Source organism: Pipra filicauda, unplaced genomic scaffold, assembly GCF_003945595.2.
Source record: "Pipra filicauda isolate LSUMZ 115617 unplaced genomic scaffold, ASM394559v2 scaffold405_size854913_pilon, whole genome shotgun sequence".
Classification (NCBI taxonomy): Eukaryota; Metazoa; Chordata; class Aves; order Passeriformes; family Pipridae; genus Pipra; species Pipra filicauda.
In genome coordinates this window covers 454,490-481,528 of record NW_024104538.1, presented here as the reverse complement: position 1 = coordinate 481,528, position 27,039 = coordinate 454,490, and the positions used below count along the sequence as shown (strand labels likewise).

The window sequence follows — 27,039 nt, the reverse complement described above, 5'->3', positions numbered from 1 at the left end:
AGCCTGTTGTCAAGGGGATCCAGCAGATGCAATACAGGTTGGAGAAGGAAAACCTTGCAAGGCTTTGAGCAAGAGACATTTCTTTTTCTTCATCTCTATTGCTTTGTCCTGGAGGCTGGGCTGTCCTATTCAAAATGACAGAGCAGAACAACCAACAGTGGCCAGCAAAGTGTTTCAGCTGGACAAAGCAAAGAGGCCTCGCTGTTGAGGCAACGCTGAATGAAAACTACCACTTTCACAAAGTAAGCATCAAATCAGCTCCATATTAATGTACTAGAGTTGCTACATCAAGTCTCAACAGCACAGGACTTTAGTTTTTTAGTGTAAAAGCCTTGTGAGAGTTGGGAGGTTGGTAGTTGCCTTAGCTTCCTTTTTAACATGAAGCTAAGGCAGCTGCATTTTACTGTGTTCTCTGCTTTAGGACAGTGATAGGCAGGATCGGCCACTTATCCCCTTCGGTGAGGTCTCAATATAGGCTATGATTTCTCCACTGCCATGTTAAAAGCACTCACCCTACCCACATGTAAAGTTATCAAGGCCTGATAAATCTTTATGCCTGAGGAGCACCAGAAGCTGATTTTGTGCCCTCTTACAGCCCGTCACAACAGGAGGTAAACAAGAGGTAAAAAAAATTAGGTTTAAGCTAATGTGTTCTACCTCACATGTGCTGTGAGGTGAGAAGTTTCACACAGTCAATTTTTTAAATATCGTGAAAGGAAGAAGCACAATCAGCACTTAGTTCTGCAAGAATTCCCAGAAATATCTTCACATCAAAGTAACTGCAATGCAAATTCTTTGAGATAACTTTCTGGATTGTTTTTATTTATTTACTTATTTATTTCATTGGTTTGGTTTGGTTAGGGTTCCTCTCAAAAAGAACCCTGTTTTGCTAGGCATTACCAAAGCTCTCTGAAACTATAACTTCAGCGTGGGGTGGATGCAAAAGTATTTGGCCAGGATAAAAGAGATTCAGAAATTTTTTCATGTAGTGCTTCCTGAGATCATATCAACTACAGTTACTGCTTCTGCACAATGCTCTTCTAAGTGCTAAATTGAAAAGGTTTCTGCGCTAGTTAGTTTGCTATTGTCCAGAGTTTTGTTCCCAGAAGAAGAAAGATGACTTTACCTTCAAAGACAAGTACACAATAAAGTCTCTTAATATTTTTCTATGCCACAGTTACACATAAAACAGGAAGAATGCCAAACCAGGTGATGTCAGATGGATTAGCTGCTTTGAACCAAACAGTTCACATTACTAAAGATAAGAGGAAGCTTAAATTCAAAGTTCAGAGTAGAGGCTGAGATTTTGCCCAACATGAATCAAATTACATGGGACGTTCAGAGGGCTGCGAAGACTAAAATCGGATCTTCATAGTCATTACCAGTGTTTGCGAATATCTGCCACAGATTTTTCACAGTAGACTTTGTCTTTTATTTTCCTGAAGCTACATGCTTCAGCATTGGTGTGCCCTCCCAGCTAGGCAGGTTCAGACCAGGGACTGTAGGGCTCTCTGAGGATTGTCCAAAATATCAGAGAAGCTTGTGTGAGGTGAGACAATGAGGTTTCTGTCCTTACCACTCTTACCCATGTCACATCTGACCGTACAGACGCAGTGAATTGCGACGAAAGACGAACAACATTACCTCATGGGCTGAGTCCGCAGAGCTGTCTTCAAGTCTTCGACTATTTTATTTTTCATTTCTGTTTCTTCTTCGTCAAAAGCATACAAAGTCTGCATCTGTTCAGAAAATAAGATGACAATTAGGAAAGCTCGAGCAGCCTGAAAGGTAAGAGATAGGCCAAGAATTATGAAAAAGAACTCGCCCGTCAACACAGAGGTGTCTGCCGACCTCTCACCAGGAAAGCAATGCCTCAGCTACAAAACTGAATCCAGATGTGGCTGTTCATGTGGACTGGCAGCAGTGTATACCACTTTGCCACACTAGCTAAACTAGGCTTCTCGGATTACCCCAAAAAATCACAGTTGCCAGCATGCCCGCAGAAAACTGTACCTAATTTGGAACAGCAATCTGCTGTGGTGATCTACGGATGTGTGAAGCAAAGTTTGTAGGGAGAGGCAATATCTTTTATTAGACTGACATGACTGGAGGGATTTGGGGGAGAAAAAAGAAAAAAGAAACACAGCAAAACAGACTTATGTGTCAGGTTTCAAAGCATAAAATCTTTTTCTTCAAGTGACTACACAGTCTGCAAGGACCTTGAATTACATTTTGTGTACATACAAGTTTGGCTTTTCTTCCCCATGTAAGTATATCACCTGTTTTAAGATAGCGATGTTCCCTACAGACTTTGCCCTTGATAATGAGGAACATTTACTTCAAAAAGTGGAACATCATAAAATCCCTGACCCTGTTTTTTAACAAGTTAACTGAAGCACACAAAGACTAGATTTTCCCCCAGTATGCATCTTGAGATAACTAGAGCTTGCTGTCAACCGGAACTGAAGTTGCTGTGGTCACTGTAAATTAAGCTGGGAGACAATGAGTGGAATATACACAGAAAATATGATTCTCAAAGTCATACAAAGCCATTAAAAAAGTGGTATATCAAAAAATTAGGGTTCCAGATCTACACTCAGCACTACTACCTACTACAACCTTGTCATGTGAAGCAAAACTCTTCAGCACCCCTTCCCTTACATACATCATTCAGACTCACAAGTCCCATGTGTGGCTTTTTAAAAAGTCAAGACTTAATGGTCAAAATTCTTAGCCTATAGCTATATCTTCTTAGTCACTTGAACTGTAAAATGAGAGGATAAAGACTCTTTTTGGCAGGACTTCTTCTGGATATCATTCAGTGGTATCTGGAAAGCAGCTCTGAATCCCTTCTCAAATGAATAACCCAATTAAACTAGTATCATCTATCAGGGATCTAATATTATACCTCTCTGTGGTGGAATCTGAGTAGCTACAATTATGGCTCATTACAGCAAAATATTTCAGTCTTTATTTTACTGTTTAGCAAGCACCAAAGAAAACCTTCCTCTCACTGGAACTTCCTTTAACCTTCCCTGCCCCAGCCACCAGCCCAACACCTCACTGCTCTTGGAAGCGCTCCCACTTTGCTTGCTTTTGCAAGTCATGTGATGCCAACACATGTCAGATCCTGAGGGTGGTCATTTGGCTACATGCCGTTGCTGTCTTATGCTGAACAGCTGGCATAGGGAGATGTGTTTAACTCTAGGGGTCCTCTCTCTGATCCATGCTAAAGTCAAATTCACTCAGTAACAGAGCAAGCTATTTCCTGCCCTAATGGAATGACAGAGCGCTACTGATGGAAAATGAGCTGATGATGTTTTATCTTTTGCCAGCATCCCCCGACAGCCAGAAACATAAATTGAAATGCTTAAGCCAAGCCATATATGATCCCCCTCTTCGAAAAATAAACAAATCCTGAACAGGCCTTATGGAATCTCAATGGCAGAGTTCTCGGGTGTGATCTGGGGCTTGATTTGTATTTTCTTGGGTGACAGCCCATCTGGTCATCTTTCCTTTGGCCCATAAATGCTCCTTTGAAAAGCTCCCATTCCTCCAATGGCTTAATTTCTCCTCTGAGCCATAGTGGGGGAAAAGTAAATGGATAGTAGGAGGGTGCTCAACAGTATTTCATTCAGAGTGAAAAAGGCCCATTTCCAAATGAAACAAATACAAATAATCCTGCCTTTACAACACAGGGTGATTATGGAAAACCCCTTTTCTAAAGCTGCAGGCAGCCAAGGGCCCTTCATTTTTCACTCCTGTGTATGGCCAGGAACTCAAATCAATCTTCATGCCCTCTCTGAAGGCAGACTGGTCATGCATTTGCATTGTGAAATAGCTTTTGCAGCAAGAGTTATAGAAAACATAACTATCCCTGGGAGACAAAAGGGAGGGAACTGTCGTTATGTGATGCTGGATTTCGTTAATGTGGCTGACTGACAAATTGCTTTCCTAAAGTACAAACTGCACTCAAGGACTAATGTCTTCTGGGCTCAGGATGCAGCTAGGTACCATCAGTTAACCAAACCTATCAGGAAGAGGAAGCAAATTAGTGCCAGGTCCTTATCTGGTCCCTAAAAAGTGGTATACATAAGGCTTTTTTTTTTACAAGCACATTTTGTATATTTAAAGTTTTCCGGATTAAGTGTATCACCTGGGAAAGTATAGCATCTAGTTACTTGATTTGCCAACTAAAAGGATCCAAGAATTCGTGAAAACAATAATTCATGTGGAATTTTAGGTGTAAAACTTCAGGAATTATTTTGAAATTTTGGCTGCATTTAAAATGAAACACTTAATTTTTTTTTTTAAAGCACATATTCATTTCCACACCTTATCATAATGGTTAACCATTCCCCAAAACTGCTGGAAAGGAAAATACAAGGACCATAACGACAGTATGTTGGAGAAAGAGAGGAAAAAAAGGAAACAAAAAGGGCATAAACTAGCATCAGCAATACACTGTATGACAGACCTAGTTCTACTTAATACTCTCACACCTGTTAAAATACAAAGGTAAGAAACAAATAAAATAAATAGTGAAAAGGCAACCTGGATGTTCTGATTTCTCATTATAATCAGTTGAAATTCAAGGTGCAGCACATTTCTAACTACATTAAGGCTGAACTAAAAGAATATCTATAAATCAGAAACTATATATAGATGTAATTTAAAAAAACTTTTAAGCAAGTAAGTTTAAAGTAACACAGATGTCATCTAACTCAGATGGAAGAGACTGTTATCATCCACCTGCCAAATTCTGCTGAAAGATATATACTTTTAACCTCCTGTGAAGCTGCTCTGCTTTGAACAAATGCTTTCTGAGTCAAAGAAAAGGGCCTGGTTTCAGCTGTATTTATTAATCTTGACCCCTGTCTCACAGTCTTGACCGAGCCATCTCTCCAGAAGAGCTGGATCTTCAACTACTGTTCACCTGAAAGTCTCTCTGTGGAAATGCATAGACAGCCAAGATCATAAAAGCAACACAACGCTGTCAGAGCTTTTCCTCCCCAGTAAAGTGAGAGCTATGTTTATTTGTGCTGCCAAGCAGACAGTTACATGGGGTGAGGAGGGCAGGAGGAGCACAGGGAGGATATTAACAGGGCAGTTGCTCTATTTTCAAGAAAAAAAATTTTGCATGTTCATGAATCAGCAGAAGATGACAATGACATTGATAATGGAAACAGTCTTAATTGTGGGTGTGCAACCTGTGCACATCACCAGTAGTATTTATAGAATGTTGACATCAGAGGACTAGACAAATTTGGAGGGTCCTCTTTCTAAATTAGACATCATTAGCAGCTGCCTCTTTCTCTTAAGGACTGGTCTAGAAGACAATCTACCAAGTGGTACTCAGCCCCTTCCTTTCAGTCTGGAGGATGGGACAGTGCCTCCACAGGAATTTCACACTACGGACTAGTAAAAAGATACAGTTTTGCTGTCATACTCTCTTGTGAAAATTGAGTTTAAAAACTATTAAAATCTGAAAAGTCATAGTAAGAGAAACAATTGTGGGAACAGAACTGTGCCTAAAATGCATGGCTTTTTGAACTGGATCAGGACTCTGTGACCTAAAGTGCTTCCTAACACAGTGGTCTAAGGTTACAAGTAGGGAACGTCAAACACTTCAGGAATCACCACACGCTCTCAGACATAATCTATGAGGGGCAGATATGACGGTAACACTGCAGTGGGTCTTCCAAGAAAATAATTCTCGAGCACAGGAGCCTTGGCCTGCTGAAATCCACAGAAAGATACCTAATGATACCAGCAGGATAAAGGAGCCATTTCCACACTATCAGCGAGTAGGAAGAACATTTTTGCCAAGCTAATATATAAAAAAAGAACTTCGTAATTAAACAAAAGGATAAAGAAAAAGATGTGAAAGCTGCATATAAAAAGATTCTTATGCAATGAATTCACAGGAGATGAAAGAATTCAATTTTATTAAAAGCAGGATTTAAGGCATTTGAAACTAACACTTCTGTGATTATTACTACCATTTCAACAATAATACTTCTCGTAATATTTCTAATTAAAATATTGCAATACCTGATAGTGCCCAAGAGATACAAACTGCAATAGACTAGACAGTGTCAGGAAGCAACATGAAACATAATTTTCTTTCACCACTTCAAAGTCAACTCCACTTGGATGCAGTTTAAAAATAATAAGTTCAAAAAAACCCACCACTAAATTTAGAACTGAAATTATATGGGACCCAAAAATAACTGTTTGAAAGTTAAAAATCTCAGAGGTCTAAATAATAATGAACAGAACATGTCTTTTAAAGTGTGTTGGAGCTGGTTCTCAGCTGTATTACTCCAGTTTTCCGCTGATACAATTTCTGTGAAAGTCAACTAAGTTTCACCTGCCTAAAAGTGAAGCAACTAAGTAGTAAATCAGAAGTAAGGGTCATAACCTCAGTGTGTCTTCTCAAGACTTCAAGCATAAGAGTAAAATGTGAGTCTTGAAGCCAAATAAAAGGTTATCAATAATTCAGCATTGGCATTCAGGCATGCAAACAACATTACCAGGGCTGGTGTTTATTGGTGCTCTTAAAACATGTTTAAAATTAGAAACATAGGCCAAAATATAGACTCATTCCATGGAACTGCTCCAGATTTACAACAGTGGTGTGTATACATATTCACTCCAGGTTTACATCAAGATCATTTAAAGACTAATCCAAAAGTCACTGAAATCAATGGAAAAACTTCAGTAGATTCGAGAGGCCTTGGATCAAGTCCTACCAGAAGTATTTGGCTCAGTGACATTGCAAGGTTTCAGACTAACTTTTTCACCTTAATGGCCCTTGTAGAGTAAATTTGTTCAGTCAGGAAGTCAAAGCACAGTGTCAAGCCAGTCAGTAAAGCTCAATGTCTTTTCTCAAAACAAGTCCATGTTCTTTCTATTCCATTACTCTGTCCCATGAAAATACGGCATGAAGGTAAGGTTATAGTTTTGTTTATTTGTGACTCTCAGTAGAAAGCAGTGTTTCTTTTATCCTGTTACAGTGAGTCATTATAACTTGTAAACCTTAAGTTGTTTTACTGAGCAAGACATATTTCACCAAGAAAAATGCATCATTATTGACACATTCAGCATCCGTTAAGACATTATTTTAATTGAATTATTTTATAGCTCAGAACCACAATACAGAAGGTGCAAAGAAACCTTTAGAAATCAAAAATAAAAGCATAAGTTAACAAGCAAGATGTGCTATCCAGGATGCTAGGAACAGAATCCCATTATCATTTCTGCACAACTGCCAACTAAAGCTGAGTAGACTCTGTGCATAAGCAACTGGAGGCAAAATTTGACTACCAAAAATCAATAAAAAGATCAAATTTAAAAATGCAAAATCTACCATATCAAAGGATAATGGTGTATGCAGGTGTTCTGATTCTACTGGATGCTTCAGAGGAAGAGACATTCTATGCAGCTATTGAACAAGGACAAATAAACAAAGTTTACTTCAAATACCTTGCTGGTTTGTATCTAATGTCTGAGGTGTTACAGCCCTATGTTCCTCTATTTATATGCTCTTATATAAGTGGATAAACAACTACCTTTTCTTGAATTCTTCTACTAAACTAATAGCCCAAGTGTTATTTCATAGACTAGTTACAAATCAATTTGAAACCATACAACAAAACTTTACCTAATTTTCAAATAGTTGCTTTTCTGATTTATCAAATAATCTCTTGAATTTTCATTCCAGACTCTAATTTGATTGCCTTCAGAGCTCAGTATTGGAGAAACAAAAACTGGAAATATTTATGGTTCTTTCTAATCTACTGTTCTGCTAGAGCAGGGCTGTTTCTGAATCCACATACTCATCTTCTTTTGAAGTCCTATTTTAAATCAGTTACACATTTGGAACAAAATTCTTCTCCTCTTGGGATTTCTTCCTAAAGAAACACATCTCTGTGGTAGGAAATCTTCCCTGCTTTGCAGGGGAGGTAACTTACTGCTGCCATGGAATTGATGCGGTCAATGTAGTAGTCTGGCCAGCTGGTAGCAAGCTTATTAGGATCTTCTTGTTCCTGAAAAGAAAGTTAAGCAAGGTTACACAAGTAGCCTCTACAGGATGAAATGCTACTCTAGAACCACCTGGGATTCTTCACTGCTCTGCTCTCTACTATGTTATCTCCCCCATATTCTTGTATAATGCACATAGATGTGTGGCATTTATTACAAACATTTCTGAGAGTGTAAAGTTAGCACTGTCACCATGGTGTGTCAGATAAAAGGAATCTCCTTCAGCTAAAATCATTAAACACAGAACAATAAAGTTTGAAGGAGAAAAAGTTATCTTTGGCATCTAAGCAACAAACCTCAGTCCCTTAAACATATTATGTTTCCCAGTAGAAGGATAGCCCATTTACAGATAGCAGGTTTATATTTTTTAGCTTTATACTGACAGATCTTATAAATTATTTGGCTTCTTTACTGCTAGGGTGATGGAATTCACCAACAAAGGGGTTTAACATCTGCTATGGAGAAAAAAATCAAGTCATGGAACCTGAAAAGAAGCCAAAAGACTGCATTGTTTTGATGCGATAAACAAAAACAGGTCCAGACTGGACATTGGGAAGCATTTCTTTACCAAGTGTGTGGTCAAACATTGAACAGGCACCCTAGAGAGGTGGTTGATGCCTGTTGGTATTTAAAAGGCATTTGGACAATGCCCTTAACAATGTGCTTTAACTTGGTCAGCCCTGAATTGGTCAGGCAGTTGGACTAGATGAACATTTTAGGTGTCTTCCAACCAAAATAAGTCTATTCTATCCTATCCTATCAAGTTAAGCAAAATGTCAGAACATCCAAAGGAAAAAACCAACATCCCCTCAATTACAGTAGAGTCAATATTAATCCTTCCCTCCCTACCTCACAAATAATCCACTTTAAATCCTCTTCACTAGACTAATCTCAATCAATCTTCTAAAAGAAGGACAGGAACCAGCTCTTTCTCATTCCTTGCCTGCTCAATGGAAATGAGATTTCCTTCTACTAAGTCTATTTATTTGTAGATAGGTGTAACAGTCACGGGTAATATAAGGATTGGTTTCTAGGATTCTAATCTCCCATTCTAAACTGCCATCATAATAACCAATATTAAGCCTCCTAGCATATGATAAGAGATCGAACTACTTAACTCATCCTAAAGGTGTCCAAAGACGTATGAAGACCATGTGGATCTCACCAATGCTGTCTATGCATGAATGCTAGAAAAGGTACTCTGGAAGATATGCATAACAATACTAAAAGTGTAGGTCTATCAGATCACCTCAGCTATTCCAGAATATTTAATTTAAAGATGAGAAACTGCTCTATGTGCTATTAAGCCACGTTCAGAAAACACGTTGCTACCTGACAATTTCCTGCCAGGCTACACACCAAACACATGGCAGCAGTTCTGCACAACTCAAAATCTTCATATTTAGAACTAAAAATAAAGTCATGACTGAGATTTTCATCTTTTCCTCTCTTTCTTCCACTGGTTTTTTAATATGTAAACTAAAGAAGCATCTCCATTCACCATACTGAAAAGCAACTTTGTTCTCATCTAGAAAATGACTGCAGAACAGACACATCAAGACAGGTCATATAACTCTTTTTCAAACCCTTGTATCTAACTGAACAATTAAGAAGAGCAGAAGATTGAAACCAAGCATCATACAGTAGAATATCTCTGTATAAAAAGTATGAAATGCTGGCAAAGTGGTAAGAGATACCAACTACATCCACAGTTATTATGCCCCCACCACCTCATGATAATAAATTAAGAACAAGGTGACATTTCTCAAATTAAGTGAGAAGTTCTGCTGATTTTCCTTACTTTTTTTCCCTTTCCTGACCACAATGAGCAGGAATCTGGTGGACCCAAATCTATATCAAATACCACATTTTAGAAATATGCAACCCCCTGCCAACAGCCAGTTGGAATTGCCACACTACATGTTATTGGTAGACTGCCTTTTGCTACCCTTTTCTGTGCAGAATAATATCTAGTGGCAACCATAACCCTGACAACGGTTTCACACTTGGCAGACCTTAACCTTCCATGCAAAAATCAATATATGACCTTGATGATGGAAAAATAAATAAAAACCATACAATAAATAAATACAGCGTCATTTTTATATGATATTCTTATCACCCTCAAAGAGAACAATAGAGATGAGGAGCCAATCTAAAAGTAGTGAAGTAAGGTCACTCCACAGGGAACCAGGGTGAGCCACTGATCTGAAGGGCAAGGAGTGCTCGTGTGCCCTTCTGAAATTTTTCTCTGCAGACAATTATAAAAGTCCTGGTGACAGCTATAATTGTTTGTAGACTACATGTGACAAGAACATTGTCAGAACACGGAATACATGTATTATCTATACTTCTGTCTCCATTCTGAATTCCAAGTAAAGAAACAAACATACATAAATCAAAGAATACCTGAATTCGTCTTTTGTATTCCAAAATAAGCTACAATACTTTTTCTCCTTAAAATTTGTTAGGGAGAAAAATGTATAAATGCTGGAATGGTACAGTTAACATTTCTAGATGTCTGTGTTAGATATACAGGCCAAAAAGCATCAGGATAGATAGAACAAAAAAATCAGAATTCTGACTAATTTTCTACCTGAACCCAAACCACTAGAAATCTCACAATTAGAACCAAGGACAAGACAACTCTTATCTCCTAAAGTATACCTGTTTATCCAGTTAGCTTGACAATTAAGGTATGGTCCTTGGTATATCCCATTTTTGACCATTCTCCACCCAGTACAAACTGGTCTGAACTCTTGAGTCTGCAAGCCCTATGGTCAGGATTTAATTAAAACTGGGAGAAAATTTGTTTCAGTGGAACACAGTAAGTAAGATTTTTTCCTGAATTAAAGCCCAGACTGAAGATGTACTGCAGATTCCTGAGGTTAAAAAAGTTTTAGCAGATACTTCACAATGCAATTCCTCACTTTCTGAGGTTGTTTTGGTCTAGAAGCACATTAAGCAGAAGAGTCCATTCAATCTCAGTGGTATTCTACACCCCCTGCTCACACTAGAATTCTGTGGCTGTTAATGTGTGTTTTACTTCACTAGAATAAATGATTATGTACTTACAATCTGGCATTCTATTTCAAATATGAAATCCCAGAAAGCTCCTTATACTCAGGATGAACATAGAGATTTTTAATCAGCCCCATGAAGTCCTTAGGTGGCAAAGTGTTATTTATAGCAGTCATCTGGGCAACATTTTGAAAAGAGAGTCAAGTTCACACATGTAGCATCAGAGTAGTTGGGAAAAAAACCCAAAAAAACCCAAAAAAAAAACCCAAAAAAACAAACCAATAACCCACATTTAACTGCCTAAATAATGTGAGTTTTGCCCTTGCTAAGAAATTGCTGTACTAGGCTTTCTCTCAGAGAGGGAAAGATAAGTCGAAAATAGAAAGCAATTCAGGGTGTAGTGTGGGGTGCAACAACAGGATGCTGGGGTTTTTGTGTTTTGTTTCTAATATATTCAGAGGTTTGACCCTCAAATAAAATCTCAGAGAAAACTGCAAAGCAAAATGATGATAATGGCAAAACCCTTCTCTTGCTGCAGGAGACACAGAGAAGGAAAAAACCCAACCAAAGGAAAAATAATGAGGCTCTAATATATAAAACCATATAGGTATCAAAAGCTGGAAACAATAACCCATCTGTATAAGGGAAAACATTAGCTGAAGGAATCTATTAAAGCAAAGCCTTCTTTTAGCTCCTTGAATAGTGTAAATATTACATTAAAAAACAGGCGTCAGCTTGTAGACTTTATAAGGGGCCATATCATTCTTCACTGGAGTAACAACTATGTAACTGCTGTGAAAACAGGATCTTGATACTATACAAGCCTGCAATATAGCCAAGGTATTATACAGGCTTTGACACTAATTTGGACAGGCTCCATGACTTGGTGGAAAGTGGAACTTATGACTTCATCCCAAATAGGACTTAATGGAGTTCTGCAAATATTTGGACCATCTGAACCAATCAAAATGAAAGAAAATAAAGCAAAGAATTGTGTGCACAGCTCAGCTGATCCCAAAAACCTTTTTGCAAATCCTGGGAGACCTGATCCATCAGGCAAGCTGTTTCTAGAAAGCAGAGACTTCTAGTGGATGCCATGTCAGTGGGACAAGCATTTGCAGTAAGAGACTTAAGCAAGCATTGTGGACCACTGCCTTTGTTGCAAAACATTTTAACAAGAAGTACCAAACACTAGTGTTACAAAAATCATGTGGAAATGCCAGATATTCATGGCTGAGTGGATCAGAAAAATGAAAGACACTGTTCATATGGTGAGTGTTTCTTTCAAGATGGTTTCAGTCTTGAAAGAAACAGCACAGGAAAAGCCTGTACGGTAACTGCCTGCATTGAAGCTCTTCTGAGGTGAGCACTGGGTTTCAGTTTCCAGTGATGACACATTGCTGTTTTACTCTGCAGCAAAATGACTGCAAAAATGCTGAGAAGTTCTCTAGAGCATGTCCTGAAAATCTGAGCACATCAAAGCATTAATGAATACATTAACAAAATTAGCAAGACTTTACAAGTCTTCCTTCCTACAGGTGGAGACAAAGAGGCATATATGCTGACATGGCAATTAAAACTCATCCAGGAAAACATATTGTCAGAGTTAAGAACACTGCTCTAACACTGAATCCAGCACTCTCTCATTTCCACCCTCATTCACACCAGGGTGCTTTTATTCAATGGAGACAACTACCAACTCCCTGAGATCAGCAGATGCTTGCCATCCCTGGGTGTCCAACCACTACACGGACTTTGCCACTACCTGCACACACGCCCATGTGATAAATTGCCAGGGATGATGACTCAAGAAGCCCTTCTAACGTGTATACTATAAAATAACACTTCCTCCCTGAACAGATGCATCAAGAAATGCATCATGTGTTATGGATGTCATAGGAAAAGCATGGGTACTATTGTGATGACATCTGTTCATTGGCAACATGACTTCCTTCTCGAATCTGTCTCTTCAGAACAGCCAACAGCTGTTTTACACTGTTTAGAACAGAATGGGAACAAGTCACACACCTGATGCTGGGAAATGCGGTTTTAAAACCTTTCTTGGACAAGAAGCCATGATATTGTTCATTAGACTCCTCTCTATATCAATAAAAACAGTGTGCAAATACAGATGAAGAATAGGAAATGAGGCTACGGTAATATAAATTCCTGTTCAAGCTTGTTCACTGCATCGTGTCCAGACACTGCATGCTCAAGTTCATACTTAGGTCATAAAGAATTGCATTTTCTTGCAAAAGCTACATTAAGGTTAGCGTGACTCCTCCTATCAAAATCCCTCATGCATCATTCTAGTACATCACAGAACTGAAAGAAAGGTTATTTTCCCTGGTCTGAAGGGTCAGCATCATCACATACAGTTCAGAAAATACAAATCATAGAGTTCAAGTCATTACAAGAAATATATATGATTTAAGAAAAAGTAAAATATGTCATTTATCATACTGAGTAAACCCCTGTAGTTATTTTTTTCATATTTCCCATTAAAAAGCAATAGTAATGGAAATCCTGATTATAAATAGCTGAGCATTTTTCAGTTTTTTTGTTTTGTTTTGCTTTGGTTTGTTTGGTTTGGTTTGATTTGGCTTTTTTTAATGCCAGTTCACTTAAACTTTAACATGACTTTCATCAAATGAGATGAAAGCCTTGCTGGATAAAGATTCTCTGTTTCTGGTTGAAGCCCTCCCATACTCTTCACAACAACAGCTTAGCTGGTAAAAGGTTCATCTGAGATGTTCAGGATTCAGACTTGTGTTCCGTTTCAAAATGACATGCATGACCCTTTCTCTTCACACGAATATTCTGTCCACTAAAAATAAGGTGGAGTTTTTGTTTGCTTGAAGGCTGGAAGATGGTTATCACTGGTGCTTGATTTCCCACAAGTGCTACTCTTTTCCCTTTAGAGACTTAAAAACTCAACTCCTAGCATCATCTGTTATTAATGCCAAATACAATACGATCTTGTAACACCTGGCACTATGCACTGACAAAGGTCCTTAAAGAAATTAATGTATTGTGTTTTTTCAGCAAGATCAGCAGAAACAGGGAAAATGGGATGCAGACAATTACACAGTTCCCAGTTACACAGGAAATCTGTAGCACAGCCCAGAATCAATCCACACTGAAATTGTACTGCACTCCCATCCAAATCACCATTTTCCCTTTTTTTCATGACTGACCTACTGACTTTTTTTCACTTTAAGGAGTTCAGCTTTCAAAGAAACATTTACTTGTTCATTAACACACTGTCCATTCTACTGGCTATATCTCAGTTCTGAGCAGCCAAAGTTTTGCAAATAAAAAGTAGTTTTATTAAAAGACACAAAACGTGTTTGATCTGCTGTGGGATGAAATGTTAATCCAGAAGTGGAGCTAAAATACATCTAAGCTTTTCAGACAGTTTATGCCTCCAAAAAGTCAACCATGTCCCAAGAGATGCTAATTTTGAAACAGGACAGACCAAAGGACTGAACCATTCACTAGACAGATGTGGTCACTGTTCCATTTCTCAGACTCCATGACTAGCGTTTACACAAATATTCTCAGTTTGGGGAAGGATGCTATATCCAAGCCTTTTGAGCACAATTTACCCATATTGAGAAAAACAAACATTACTTCTCTCCCTTGAATTAAGCTATTGATGTGCAGATAATAATCCTTATGCCACAAAAGCAGTCTACTGTATAACTTATTAAAAGAGAATATTCATTAATTACCAGCTGGAGCATGCAACTAAGTAGTTTCTAATTGCCTCTCACAATGGTCAGGTATAGCCATACATGCTTCCAGTTCACTGCATTATGACACAGGGATATTTTACCTAACAGACCACAGGGTGTTTTCTTTTTTTAATTTTTTTGCCTCAGCTCTGTCCTGCTGCCAAGTAAGTTGACAGACCTAATAATGACCTCTGATGCTGGTTACTAACCAGCCTTTCAGAAGAAGAACCAAAGGGTTCATATTATTATTTATATTACAAAATGCCTTATAATGTTGAACTGTGGAACTCAGTGTCAAAAATATAATAAAGTTTAAAAGCACAAAAGTGAAAAAGGGAAACATTTATGATAAATGAGGATTCTCTCTTAGAAATAATTTCCTAATACTGAGAGAAGCTTCAGTGATGCTGAAATCCTTAGCCTTTAGAAATTAAAATGGACTATCAGTCATTTTTGAAAGATGGTTGGCTCTACCACAGCTGAAAAACTTTCCAGTCAAGTTAAACTTATGCTTTGTTTTGAATTGATTATGCCATCTCTCACTTTTTTTGCTTACCAAGCACCCATAGATATAGAATCTCCAGAAACTGTACATTGTATACACACACTGGGTGTCATTTCCAATCTCCTCTAACACTCAAAATCACTTCAAATTAATTATTTCTAATTAGTATCATTCTAAAGGAGATGAAGACCATGCTTTTATTTCTTATCCTCCAGAAAACATGTGAGATCCATTGCATATACATACAGAGATAGTTTCTCACAGAAAATAGACTGGAATGACATAACTGGCAGACAAAAAGGTTGCCAGTACAGCATTATGAGCCAAAGAATTAATGTTTTCTGAAATCTCAGAAGTCTCAAATCACTGATTTCAATGTATAACTGTAGTGTTTAAACCAAGACTAACTTTTATAATAAATATGTCTGGTACAAGACTTACAATAGATTACTGATGAAGAGAGTCCCATTTTAAGGAACTTTCTATTTTAGCAGGATTGCATTGCACACTTTTGGTTTTAAGATCCTGTCTTCTCTTTTTTTGGCTTTTTATCGTTTTCCTTAATATAGACACTTGTAAACTTGTTGCCAGCACTGACTGCAGCAGCCTCTTCTTACATTTTCAGATCATACAAGTCTGTTTGTCCCTCTTCAAATATATTTAGCCCTGCTATAGGATGGGAATCACACCATCAGCAGGCATTAATTTAGGAGTATAGTGTGTGCAGTGACCAAGAGGAAAACTTGTCCCTATATTTACAGGACTACTTAATTGTACAGCTGAGACCACACTGAATTATCCAGTGATTTTAGCCCTCAGGACAAAGCTTACTTGCCAAATTGAAGTCTACCATTATTACACATTGTTCCTCTGCTGAATGTTTAACTTCTGTCATGGTAGTTGGTCTCTTGTTGGGTAAGTTCTCCTGACCCTGTTGCTGCATAAAGATCATTCTGTCATATTAACTGAAGTTCATACTCATGTGTAATACCTTTTATGTGCTCTACTTTTCACAAGTCCCAAATCAACCAATATTTTGCAGTTGATAAGTGTGTAATCTAAATAATAAGCTGCCAAATAAGGTGATCCATGAATTCCCTGCACTTCCAATGAACAAGTTCTCAGAAGCCCAGCTGTCTTCAGCCCATTCTGTATGCTTCTTTGGAAGGTGAAGGGAAATCCCCACTATGGAGGATCCTACCAGTCAGAAGATTGATTCATAATCTTTCTACTCAGGGGGTCTTCAGAAGACAAAACATTTCTCATGGACATGGCTGGCTCTCCAAGTGTGTGGTTGTGGACTTAGACTGTATTCCTGAATCACAGCTCTGTCCCCACAAACCTGCAGCAAGCCTGAGGTCAGGGTCAAGGTTCTGCAGTCATTCCTGTGGCAGGTGAAGCCAACAATCTGTCACTATCCCAACAAATCCTAAGGAGCAGCAGTAAGACATACTCTATTGTTTCACTAACATCCAAGCTCTGCATTGTCCCTACTACTTTTCAGTCTGTGTTATATATAGTAGTGTGTGTACGTTTCCATGCTAGCATTAACCCTGTTCAGCTTACAATCAACATGCTGTGGATACAGCAGGGACAGAAAGGAACTTTTTCCTTACCCATCCGCTTTACCTTGTCCCCTTTCCAACAGCACTATTTTCAGCTGTATCCCCCCCACATTACAATGTTGCCACTTGGACTGTCTCCCTCCTCACTTCCTTTCCTCCTCCTCCTCTGGGCATTCTTTAGGTGATGTGAAAAGCCACAGAAGAGCCCAGACTGTGTAACTGAGCCTCTTGTCTCCCACATGCCTGCGCTGCAAGTTTATCTTTTTCTCCTACTGTTTATCTCCAGCAAGCAATCACTTACGAACTTTTGTAAATAAAATGAAGTCACCTACCATTCATGGCAAACACCCTGCACGTTGCTTGATGATGGGAATGCAACGTCACTATTTGTGCTCAAATACAAATGGAACTACCTAGGACACACCTATCTAGAGCCAGCAGAGATATTTAGGACAAGTCCTTCTGGGAGCACATGGAGAATTTGTTAACACCAAACTCTAGAAGGTGTCTCTTTGTTGTTCATAACATGTACATTGTCTGTTTTATCAGTGATGCACACTGCTTCTTGCTTTAGTTCACTTCTGCTCTGGGCCCTTTACCAAGTGTGATGACAGATGGTCACAGCAGCCACATATTTTCCATTTTTCTTCATCATTTAACCCATCACTATTGAAAAAACAGCAAAATTAGGAGTTGTTGGACAGGTGAACAAAGGAAATAAATACAGTCTGACAGGCACACAGCTTTTAAGCTGCTAGCTCAATATTTGAGTGTATCACTCAGTTCCTTTGTCTACCTCTGCCCATTCTACAAACTCAGGTAAAACTGTTTCAGTGAGCCTTCATTTCTCTCTCCTATTACATCTGCAAAATGTTTGGGATGCCAGGTGCCTTTCAACAGATGACTGAATATCATGGAAAACAATGTGATTTTCACCTCAGCTAAGGTGCGTAGCTGAAACTGTCACATGTGACTGCAATGAAAACTAAACAACTTTCCAGAACTGTAGAAGAAAATTTCTTTCTTTTTATTCATGATTGTCACTATATCCTGGCAACAATTCTTTACCGTGCTCATTTCTTAACTATTCACTGAAAAGAGAGGAATTCAGCAATTCTTCCTGCTCAGTATTCACTGGTTTTTTTAAGGGTGGTGGACACTCAGTGAAATTCAGAATATGGAGAAGAGTGAGCCCTGGTCTGTACCAAACTTGCTTCTCACATACCAGAGAAACAGGTAAGTTACTTATATATTCTTTGCTCTTGCTTATCCATGCAAGACTATTTTGAACAATGAAAACTGCATTGTATGGAATATATATTACTATTATTTCTGCACACCGTCAGCAGGACTGACTCATATTTGGGTTGTGGAGACACAGAACTTTTGCAAGAGGACGGACAGCACATAATCCAGTGGCAGCAACTAAATCACGCAATCAGCATTTACATGTACTTCCCATATATCAGAATGGGATTGCTCACCATTATTTTGTTCTTAAGTACAGTAAATTACACCATGTTAGTAGGATGACAGCTGGATAAATGTTTTCTTTTTTTTTGCCCCCCTCCCCTTTTTTTTGGTTCCTTCTTTTTTTCCCGTGGTTAGGTCAAATCTGTGCCCACTGAGCTTTCCCAAACTCCCACTGAATGCAAGCCAAATGCAAAACACAGCATTAGGCATGATGATAATTTTCCAAATATTACTGTATAAACTCAGGACTATTTTGGACCTGATTTTTGGTATGTATTGAGTTCTAACTTCAACTGAAGCACTAGTAGCTCACCTGAAAAATGCAGAACTGCAAGATGGACACACAAATTCTACATACTCAGAACATCTATAGCAGATAACATGACAAGTTTTGGCATTTATGTCTTCAGCAGTTTGAATTAATGAGCTGGGAAGACATTTTCTAAGCAACAACTAACCCTTCTTGTTGGAGAGAGAGAGGAGTGGGAGGAAGAAACTAAAAATATTCCATGCTGTTCCCATGGAGGGGGGAGGGCGTGGAAGAAAATTCTTTTCAATTATACATAAATAAATATATAATTTCAAGACCCTGACCCAAGGTAACCTCTTATACCAGGATAAATAAATGAATCTGTAATTGTTAGCATGGCAACATGGAAAACACAAACCATGTAAGGCAGACAATTTGAAAAACTTATCTCCTCTTATGCCTGTTAAAATGTGGTCTTCTAGATATCACGATTCCAAACTGTAATAATGGTATATAATCTGAATTGTGCATGCATTTTTACCTCCTTGACATTAAACTTATACTTTAAACCATTAAAAGTATGACCTTAAGAAAAAAAATAATTAAGAGGAGTCTATCACATTATTAAGCCTACAGTATTGTTTCTTCAAATACATACTTTGAGGTACTTGCTATAGAAGGGAAAATGTCAAGGGAAAAACACAAAGAAAGAAATACAAGAACTTAATGATAAGCCATAAAAAATGGGCAATGATTCTTCTCAAGTATGCTGACCTACATGAGAAATAATAGGGCAACATCAACAAATTTATACTTATATGAGATGAGAAAAAAAACCTAAATTCATTATACGGAACTCTAAAAGAATGAGATGGTGTCTTACATGAATCTCAAGTTTTATTCTCCCAGTGAGAACACACTCTCTGCATTAAATGGTGTAGAAGGAAATGTATATCATTTTAGGCTTTACTTTACACTGTATTAATGATGTTGCCCAAATCTGGGAGCTCTTGCTTCAGTCTATGACACAGATTAACAAGTACCATCAATCAAACTGCTTTTTCACAGTGAAACACCCAAGTACACCACTAATGAGGAAATGAGTGTATTAGTTGCATTAGTGACACTTGCTGCATTTTGTTGTTTTCCATTACAGTGCTTGTCCTGTAGTTGTCATAGGCCAGAGTTTCTCAATTTACTGCTCTAAAGCCTACCTGCATTTATAACAAAGTAATTTTTGAAGCCATGTGCCTGTCTGCCATACCTAGACTAAAGATACTGAAATGACCCAATGTCAACATCAAGCTAACAAATCATCCCAAACATCTGAGCATGAAGTAATTTTGTTAACAGAAAAAGGAACAGATGCTGGTGGGAAAAAAGCAAGTTAACTCCACAGTTGCTGGCATTTTCCAAACATCCAGCTGAAGGAATGTCGTGGTTTGCAAAGGGCAACATCCTCCCACTGTGACTTACCAGTGTTATGAGATTTCCAGTGAGCCCTAGGCTAACTGAAAGCAAGTCTATTTTCAGAGAATTCATTTGAGAAATTCCACATTTCAGATTGTTTCACCAGCAGCCTTCTGAGCTAAGGAAGTCACGCAGTCTTTCAGACAAAAAGGAACCATGGATCCCAGGCACTGGGAGGGAACCAAATAACATCTGCTACAGCCTATTTCAAGGAGTTGGTCTCATAGCAGTAATATAGGACAGTGTACAGCAGAGTGCATAGAGCCTTAGTGTTGCCCCTTTTCTTTACAGGGCCAATCAGCTGCTTTCCTAATTTAAATTAATGTCAGTTCAGGGAACCACAAAACAATTTAGGATGGAAGGGTGCTTGGGAAGAAGGGACTGCCTCAGAGCTAATTTCAAAGTTAGATCAAGTTGTTCAGGTCATTTTCAAGGTTTGAATATTGAGTCAAATTAAAATGTTGACTAAAGAGCTGAACCTCTGCCACAAACTTCTAAAGTATCAGTAGGAAAAGAAACAACTTTCTGATGCACCAAAGACTTCAGATAAAGTCTAATTCTACATCTCCAGTGTGGCTTTGCTGGCCTTTGCCCTGTGGTCATCAGACATACTCATCGCTTAGCCAGTAATACCCTCACATACTGCCCATTCTCTCATGGGCACTCAGCCTCCAACTGCTTTTACTTTTAGGCTCTTACACGTGCTGTGAGGGTTACTGTGTGTTTTCCAGACTTCACAGTAAAGAGAAAGTAGAAGCACCTACCCCCACACCCATGCACACTCTCCCTCAATACTTCATGCTAAGCTGGGAGAAAAACTTCCATCAAGTCACATCCAAGCCTCATGAAACTGGCACTCATTACAAACGGATTCTCAAATACTGCAGCAAACAATCTGGTGTGTTCCCGTCTGCTCCCCAATACAGCATATGAAATAACAACTCTAAAGAAGAGAACTTATAAGAGACGCTTTAAATGCTCCTTAAAGCTACAACTCCATAACCAAAACAGTCTAATATTCCAAATCAATAACAGACTCTAAGAGTATTTCAAAGAGGAAAAAATACTGCAAGAAGATAGAATTGAAAACAATACAACTTCAAACCACCCACTTCATTTATTATGAGACAACCACGTGCTTGGCACTCCTCATACAGAAAGGATGAACTCCAAAGGCTTTTATAGCTGAGATCAGACAATACAAAACCAAAAACCCACACTCAGACAATACAGTGGTGTGATCTTCATCTGGCATATTGTGTCACTAAATGAGACCAGATGAAGATCCATTTTCTCTCTTCTTTAGGGAATATCTGTCTTCCTCTGAATATCTCAGAACTGGCTGAATGGCAGATCCCAGAGGGTCATGATCAGTGGCACAGGGTCTAGTTGGAGGCCTGTCACTAATAGTGCCCCCCAAGGTTCAATATTGGGTCCAGTATCGTTTAACTCATTAACTCATCGATGACTTGGATGAAGGGGCAGAGGCCTCCTCAGCAAGTTTGCTGATGATACAAAGCTGGGAGGAGTGGCTGATACCCCAGAGGGCTGCACAGCCCTTCAGAAGGACCTTGACAGGCTGGACAGGTGGACAGAGAAGAACTGTTTGAAATCCAACAAGGCAAATGCAGAGTCCTGCAACTGGGGGAGAATAACCCCCTGCACCAGTACAGGCTGGGAGATGACCTGCTGGAAAACAGCTCTGTAGAAGAGGACCTGGGAGTCCTGGTGGACAACAAGCTGTCCATGAACCAACAGTGTGCACTGGCGCCAAGGAAACCAGTGGGATCCTGGGGTGCATCGGGAAGAGCATCGTCAGCAGGTCAAGAGACATTGATGAAGTCCCCTCTCAGCCATAAGTATTTGAAGGAAGGGTGCCAAGAGGATGGATCAAGGCTCTTCTTGGTGGTGCCAAACAATAGGACAAGAGGCAAAAGGGAGAAACCGATGCAGATGAAGTTCTGCCTGAATACAAGGAAGAAATTCATTACTGTGCAGGTGACCATGCACTGGAACTGGAACAGATTGCCCAGAGAGGTAGTGGAGTCTCCCTCACAAGATATTCAAGAATGGTCTGGATGCAATCCTGCGCCATGTGCTCTAGGAAGACCCTGCTTGAGCAGGGAGGCTGCAGCAGATGACCCCACCAGTAGTCCCTTACCAATTCTGTGATTCTGTGGTTTCCATGTATATCTCCTACTTTAAAGCAGGAACCTAAAGAAATTAACTCCTATCTAAATAAAATATCTAAATATCCCTGGTAGGCTAAGGTAAATACATCAAAAGCTACAAAAGCAGCTTAGATCCCTCCAGTAGATTATAAATATATATATATCTATATTATAAACATTATTAAATTTTATATTTATAGTTTTAACAGGAGGATGAATACAAAGCATAGGGTAAATTGCACTGTCTGGAAGCTGGAACCCCAGCTTCAAGTTTCAAGCAGGGCTTATAGCCATAATACAGCCTGGGTTTCGATTGAAAATTTTAGTCTGCAAGAATCTGAAGGCAGGCAGGGGGATGGGGATGGAGGACTTTTTATGGTGACGTTTTGCTGATGATTTAAACCTCAAGGGCAAAACTCAAAGCAAGACTCTCAAAGAAAGAAAAAAACAAAACTGGGCATGTAGACATTATTTTCAGTAATGTTAGATAGCCAGCATGGGACCAAAGTGGGAGTTTGTGAAAATGAGCTGCAAATGGTATAAAAAGATGGTGGTAAAACTACTAAAAGTTAGTCTGACTAATCCTAGGATTCTCCAGAGTATTCTGAAGCCTATGAGGATGAAGCCCTCATTTTAGAAAATGGAACTGAATAAAAGGTAATGCTGCTTCTTTGTGGGAGAGATGTAAATCTTCTCCAGAAGGGTATCTGGGGCTGAGGCACTCTTCACCTGGACTGTAGCCTCAGTGGTTTCAGCACTGGCCTGTGACCTCAGTTGAAAGGGCTTGGACTCTTTGTGTAATGTAACATGTAGTGCACAAAAGTGCCTCCTACTCCATCCTTCCTGCTCCTTGCAGTGAGCTCATCCAATCCCAGAGATTTCACCACAAGAACATCTTAGAAGACAGATAAGTGCAGTGAAGAAAAAGAATGAACAGCATTTGAACCGAAAATATATTCAGATCTTTAAGACTCTATCTTAAAAAAATGAACAGGAAAAGTGGGAAAGGGGAAAAAAAAAGAAGGGGGAAGGAAAAAAGAAAGGGAAATGGCAAAAATGAAAAGGAATGTTGTATACAGCCAAGGCATGTGTAAACAGTGCAGGGAAAATGTATGAGAGGATGGCATGGCCAGAACATTTCCAAAAAGTTTCCTAACTTTGACACTCTTTCATTCAGGTAGAGAGAAATGCATTTATGTATAAACATAAGAACGACAAGGTCTTTGTAATTATACAATAATTTAAATCAAACACTTTTGGAAACAAGGAGTTTCCTGACTCCTACTTGCATATTCAGTTTCCTAGTTCTTTTATTCATCAGGTAGATGAAAAATATAATTGACAGATATTCAAAAAAACAATTGCAGGGGATGGCATCATAAGGAAATTAATTTCTTTTCTGCCTATTGACTGCTACAGACTATGGTTTAGATAAATTTTTCTCAGCATTTTTATATATTATTTTGCTATTGTGGAGAAGCTTTTCTCTAGATCTCTTTCCCATAATAGAAAAAGGAGAATAAATTTAAGGATTATAAGCATGTACTCTTTTTTCAGATGCTGTAAATGCCTAGTTCCAGAAAGCTTCAGTGTGCTGGTTATTACTTCAGTACTTGAGTTTGAATAATCTCACTTGAGTAGATAAAGCACAGTCAACTCTAAGCAGCTATTCTATGGTACAACTAAAATCCCAAGAATGCAAAATAACACTAAAATATCTAAGAGATGTCAACACAGTTATTAGGATTGAGACTTTTGTTGGGTTTATTTGTCCGATTGGAAAGAAACTGGAGGATACAGCTAGTCTAGCCTGACTGTACTTTGGAAAGAGATTTGCTACCAATTTTTTTCCTCAAAGAAAGACTGGAGTAAAAAAAAAAACACCTAACTTGTTTAACTCTGCAAATATGTGTGCTTACTACTAAAATCTGCTCAGTTGAAGGCTTACAAATTAGTCTCTGGAGGCAGGAAAGGCCATAAAAAGTAAACAACTTGACTTGCGTTCCAATAGCAAAAAGTCTAACAGCTTGTAGGATTATTCAGAAGGCAATAAGCTATTGCCCATACAATGAGGCCTCATTTTCAGAAACACAGACTGCATCCAAAGCAATGTGTACTGAAACAGTGGAATACCTGCATTTTCTACCCTCTTGAGGATCCCAGTAGAAGCTCACTTATGGATTAAGTAACTGAGCTCGCAACTTTTTCTCTCCATATAATTATTTGATCAGTATTTAATGAGATTATATACATCAGCATCAGCTTCTGGTAAAACAACACTGAAGAACAATGGTTTTCTAAATTTTTACATCTGAAATCAAGAAATAAATACATCTGAAAGCTCAATCTAGTGCTTGATCTAATTCCTGCAAAACTTATATCTTGTAGGAAATCTAGAGATAATTTTACAGAAAAGAGTTACACAAGTGCATTTATGTTTTATGAAAGTCTAAATTTCAGCTTATGGTGAGACATGAAGACTATTCTAAACAAAACCAGAATAAAGTACCTGAACTAAGGGAGAACGTCATAATTGGTATAGTCTACATATGGCTTTACTTAGTACTCAATATCAGGGGAAATTCATACTACAGAGGAAGAGGCAATCTAAAATATGTAGTACTGGTATTTTGGGTAGAATGTCAGGGTCCACCAGTGGTGACTAATGATTGTTCTGATGCAAATTAAGACAACTGCATCTCTCATTGTCCACCCTATACTGATTAATGGTAAGGTAGAGAACAGCTGAGATTGAGAACACACTAGTGTTTGCCAACAGAGTAGCCTTTATTCCTTGCAAGTAGCTACCCCACAAATCAGAGTAAAGCATTCACTATAGTTGGTAGTTAAAGCTACTAGAGTTTCAGACAGGAATCCAGAATGGCCAGAAGCGACCAAAGCAAACATGGCTGTATAACAGTGTGAATGCTCCTCTAGATATCACCCACAACTATGAAATCTCGGTCCAGAACTAAGCCTTCTTTAAGTACTGAGGACTGTTGACTGGCAAGTTGTACCCTTGGCATATAACTTTCAATGCACAGACATACCTGTCTTCCCTCATTTCTTCAGAAAGCCTTGGTACCAGAAACAGGTGGAACGAGTTCTTTAATACAACAGTGATTTTCTGCTAAGATATTTGGATCAGATACCATAAGAGATGATATCTAAAGTCTATCTGCCAAGATAAATGTGTGTCTAAGGCAATGACTGATCTTCATTTTTGCAAGTGACATTTGGCAGCCCACTAATGTCGCCACCTTTAGAGCAAATCAGGAAGCTCCAACTTTCCATTACTTTTAAACTAGGAAAGGCACCTGAGATTAATGATTGTGAACAATTGTCTCAATCTGCACTTGACCTTCTAGTTCATAGTGTTTTCAGTTGCCACCTTACAAAGCGTAAAGCCCATGCTTCCCAGAAAACTCAAAGAACCCAACATCAGCAAGATAGAGCTCTCTGAGGTCTTGTCCTGGATAGCTGGTAGTGTTCTGCAAAGTGAGAAACTGGACCCTTTGTGGCTAAAATTAGATTACAAATTCTTCAGGGAAAAGGCAGCCTTGCTTTAAAACGAAGCCCAGAATGAGCTTCTCTTTCACTGCAAAACACTGATGATAGGTGGATTAAGTAGTAGGCTAGAGAGAGATGTCACACCGATCATCTGAGTGCCTGTGAGGGAAACAATGAATAACATTGGAAAGTTAAGGTTTCAAGTAATTGAAAGTATCTACAATGTAATGAATAGGCATCTGGCAATGGTATCCTGTTCCAGTTAGCACATGATTTTGGATAGCTGGAGTTCAGCTAAATGAGGTTGCACTATAAATGCATTATAAAGATTTTCCAGTACGCAGCTTCTTTAACTCTGGAGGTCTTTAAGATTCTTATATCAAATCCACTGCTTTAGAAAGAGGGGAAAAAAACCCAAACCAACAACAACAACACTCCCACTGTAATGAGTGAATCCAACTAACATATTAAATACATTAAAGCACAAATCTTCCTGCCAAGGCACACTGGTCTGGGAGGTGGAATGTGGGGTTCTCTAAGACAGCTACAAATAGATCCTCTCCCACCAGAGCTGAAAAATCCAGCTGAGCTGGCCAGCAAAAATGTAAAGCAGACATTAATCACAGCAGCCTGCAACTTCCCTCCACTTGCAAGGTCTGTGTACCAGCAGGGAGAAAGAATGGAGAGAGCACTAAAGACAACTGAGCCTAGACTGCTCTTATGCACATCCTGAGTTATCGCTAGCTCAGAGGCGCTAATTAATTTATTTCCATTAACTTCCCTGTATGAAGTTAAAAACTAACCAAATAAAAACCCTAAATGCAAAACATCCATCTGGCTGGTCTGGTTTTCTTTAATTACATGGTAAGAAACCTCATTGTCCCACCTCAAGGAAAAAAGGCAGCAAACACAATCTCAGAAGGACTACGAGCAGAGTTCTAATCTGCCATGTTCAGTATTAGAATCTAAACTTCCTCTTTCACCTTCTGTTATGCAAACCTATGTATAAAGACTGATGCTCTCACACCATGACTTGCACACTCGGGAAATAAAATTAACCAACAAACACACCACACCTTTTTTCCCCTAACATTAATGGCTAATAAATACATGCTATTGGGGCCATCTTTGTTTCCAATTGTCTGTTTTCCTAGAGCAGACAATTGTTTTCCACCACACCATTATTGCAGAAGTTCCTCCTTTAGAAGTTTCACAACAGTGATACAACTTATCAATTCGTTTGGCCATCATTCTGCCAGCGACAAAATTGCCAGTATGATACATCAACCTC

At 38.7% G+C, this 27,039-nt stretch overlaps 1 protein-coding gene across 4 annotated transcripts in view; it reads right to left on the bottom strand.

Moving 5' to 3' along the window:
- DAAM2 (dishevelled associated activator of morphogenesis 2) overlaps window positions 1–27,039 on the bottom strand; it is a 201,129-nt gene that overhangs the window by 70,679 nt on the left and 103,411 nt on the right. For all 4 annotated transcript variants that reach the window (XM_039385331.1, XM_027748863.2, XM_027748866.2 and 1 more), the window contains exons 4-5: window positions 7,977–8,051; window positions 1,645–1,739 (exon numbers count right to left, since the gene is read on the bottom strand). In XM_039385331.1, the coding sequence (XP_039241265.1) occupies window positions 1,645–1,739; window positions 7,977–8,051 (170 nt within the window). The remainder of the gene's footprint in view (window positions 1–1,644; window positions 1,740–7,976; window positions 8,052–27,039) is intronic.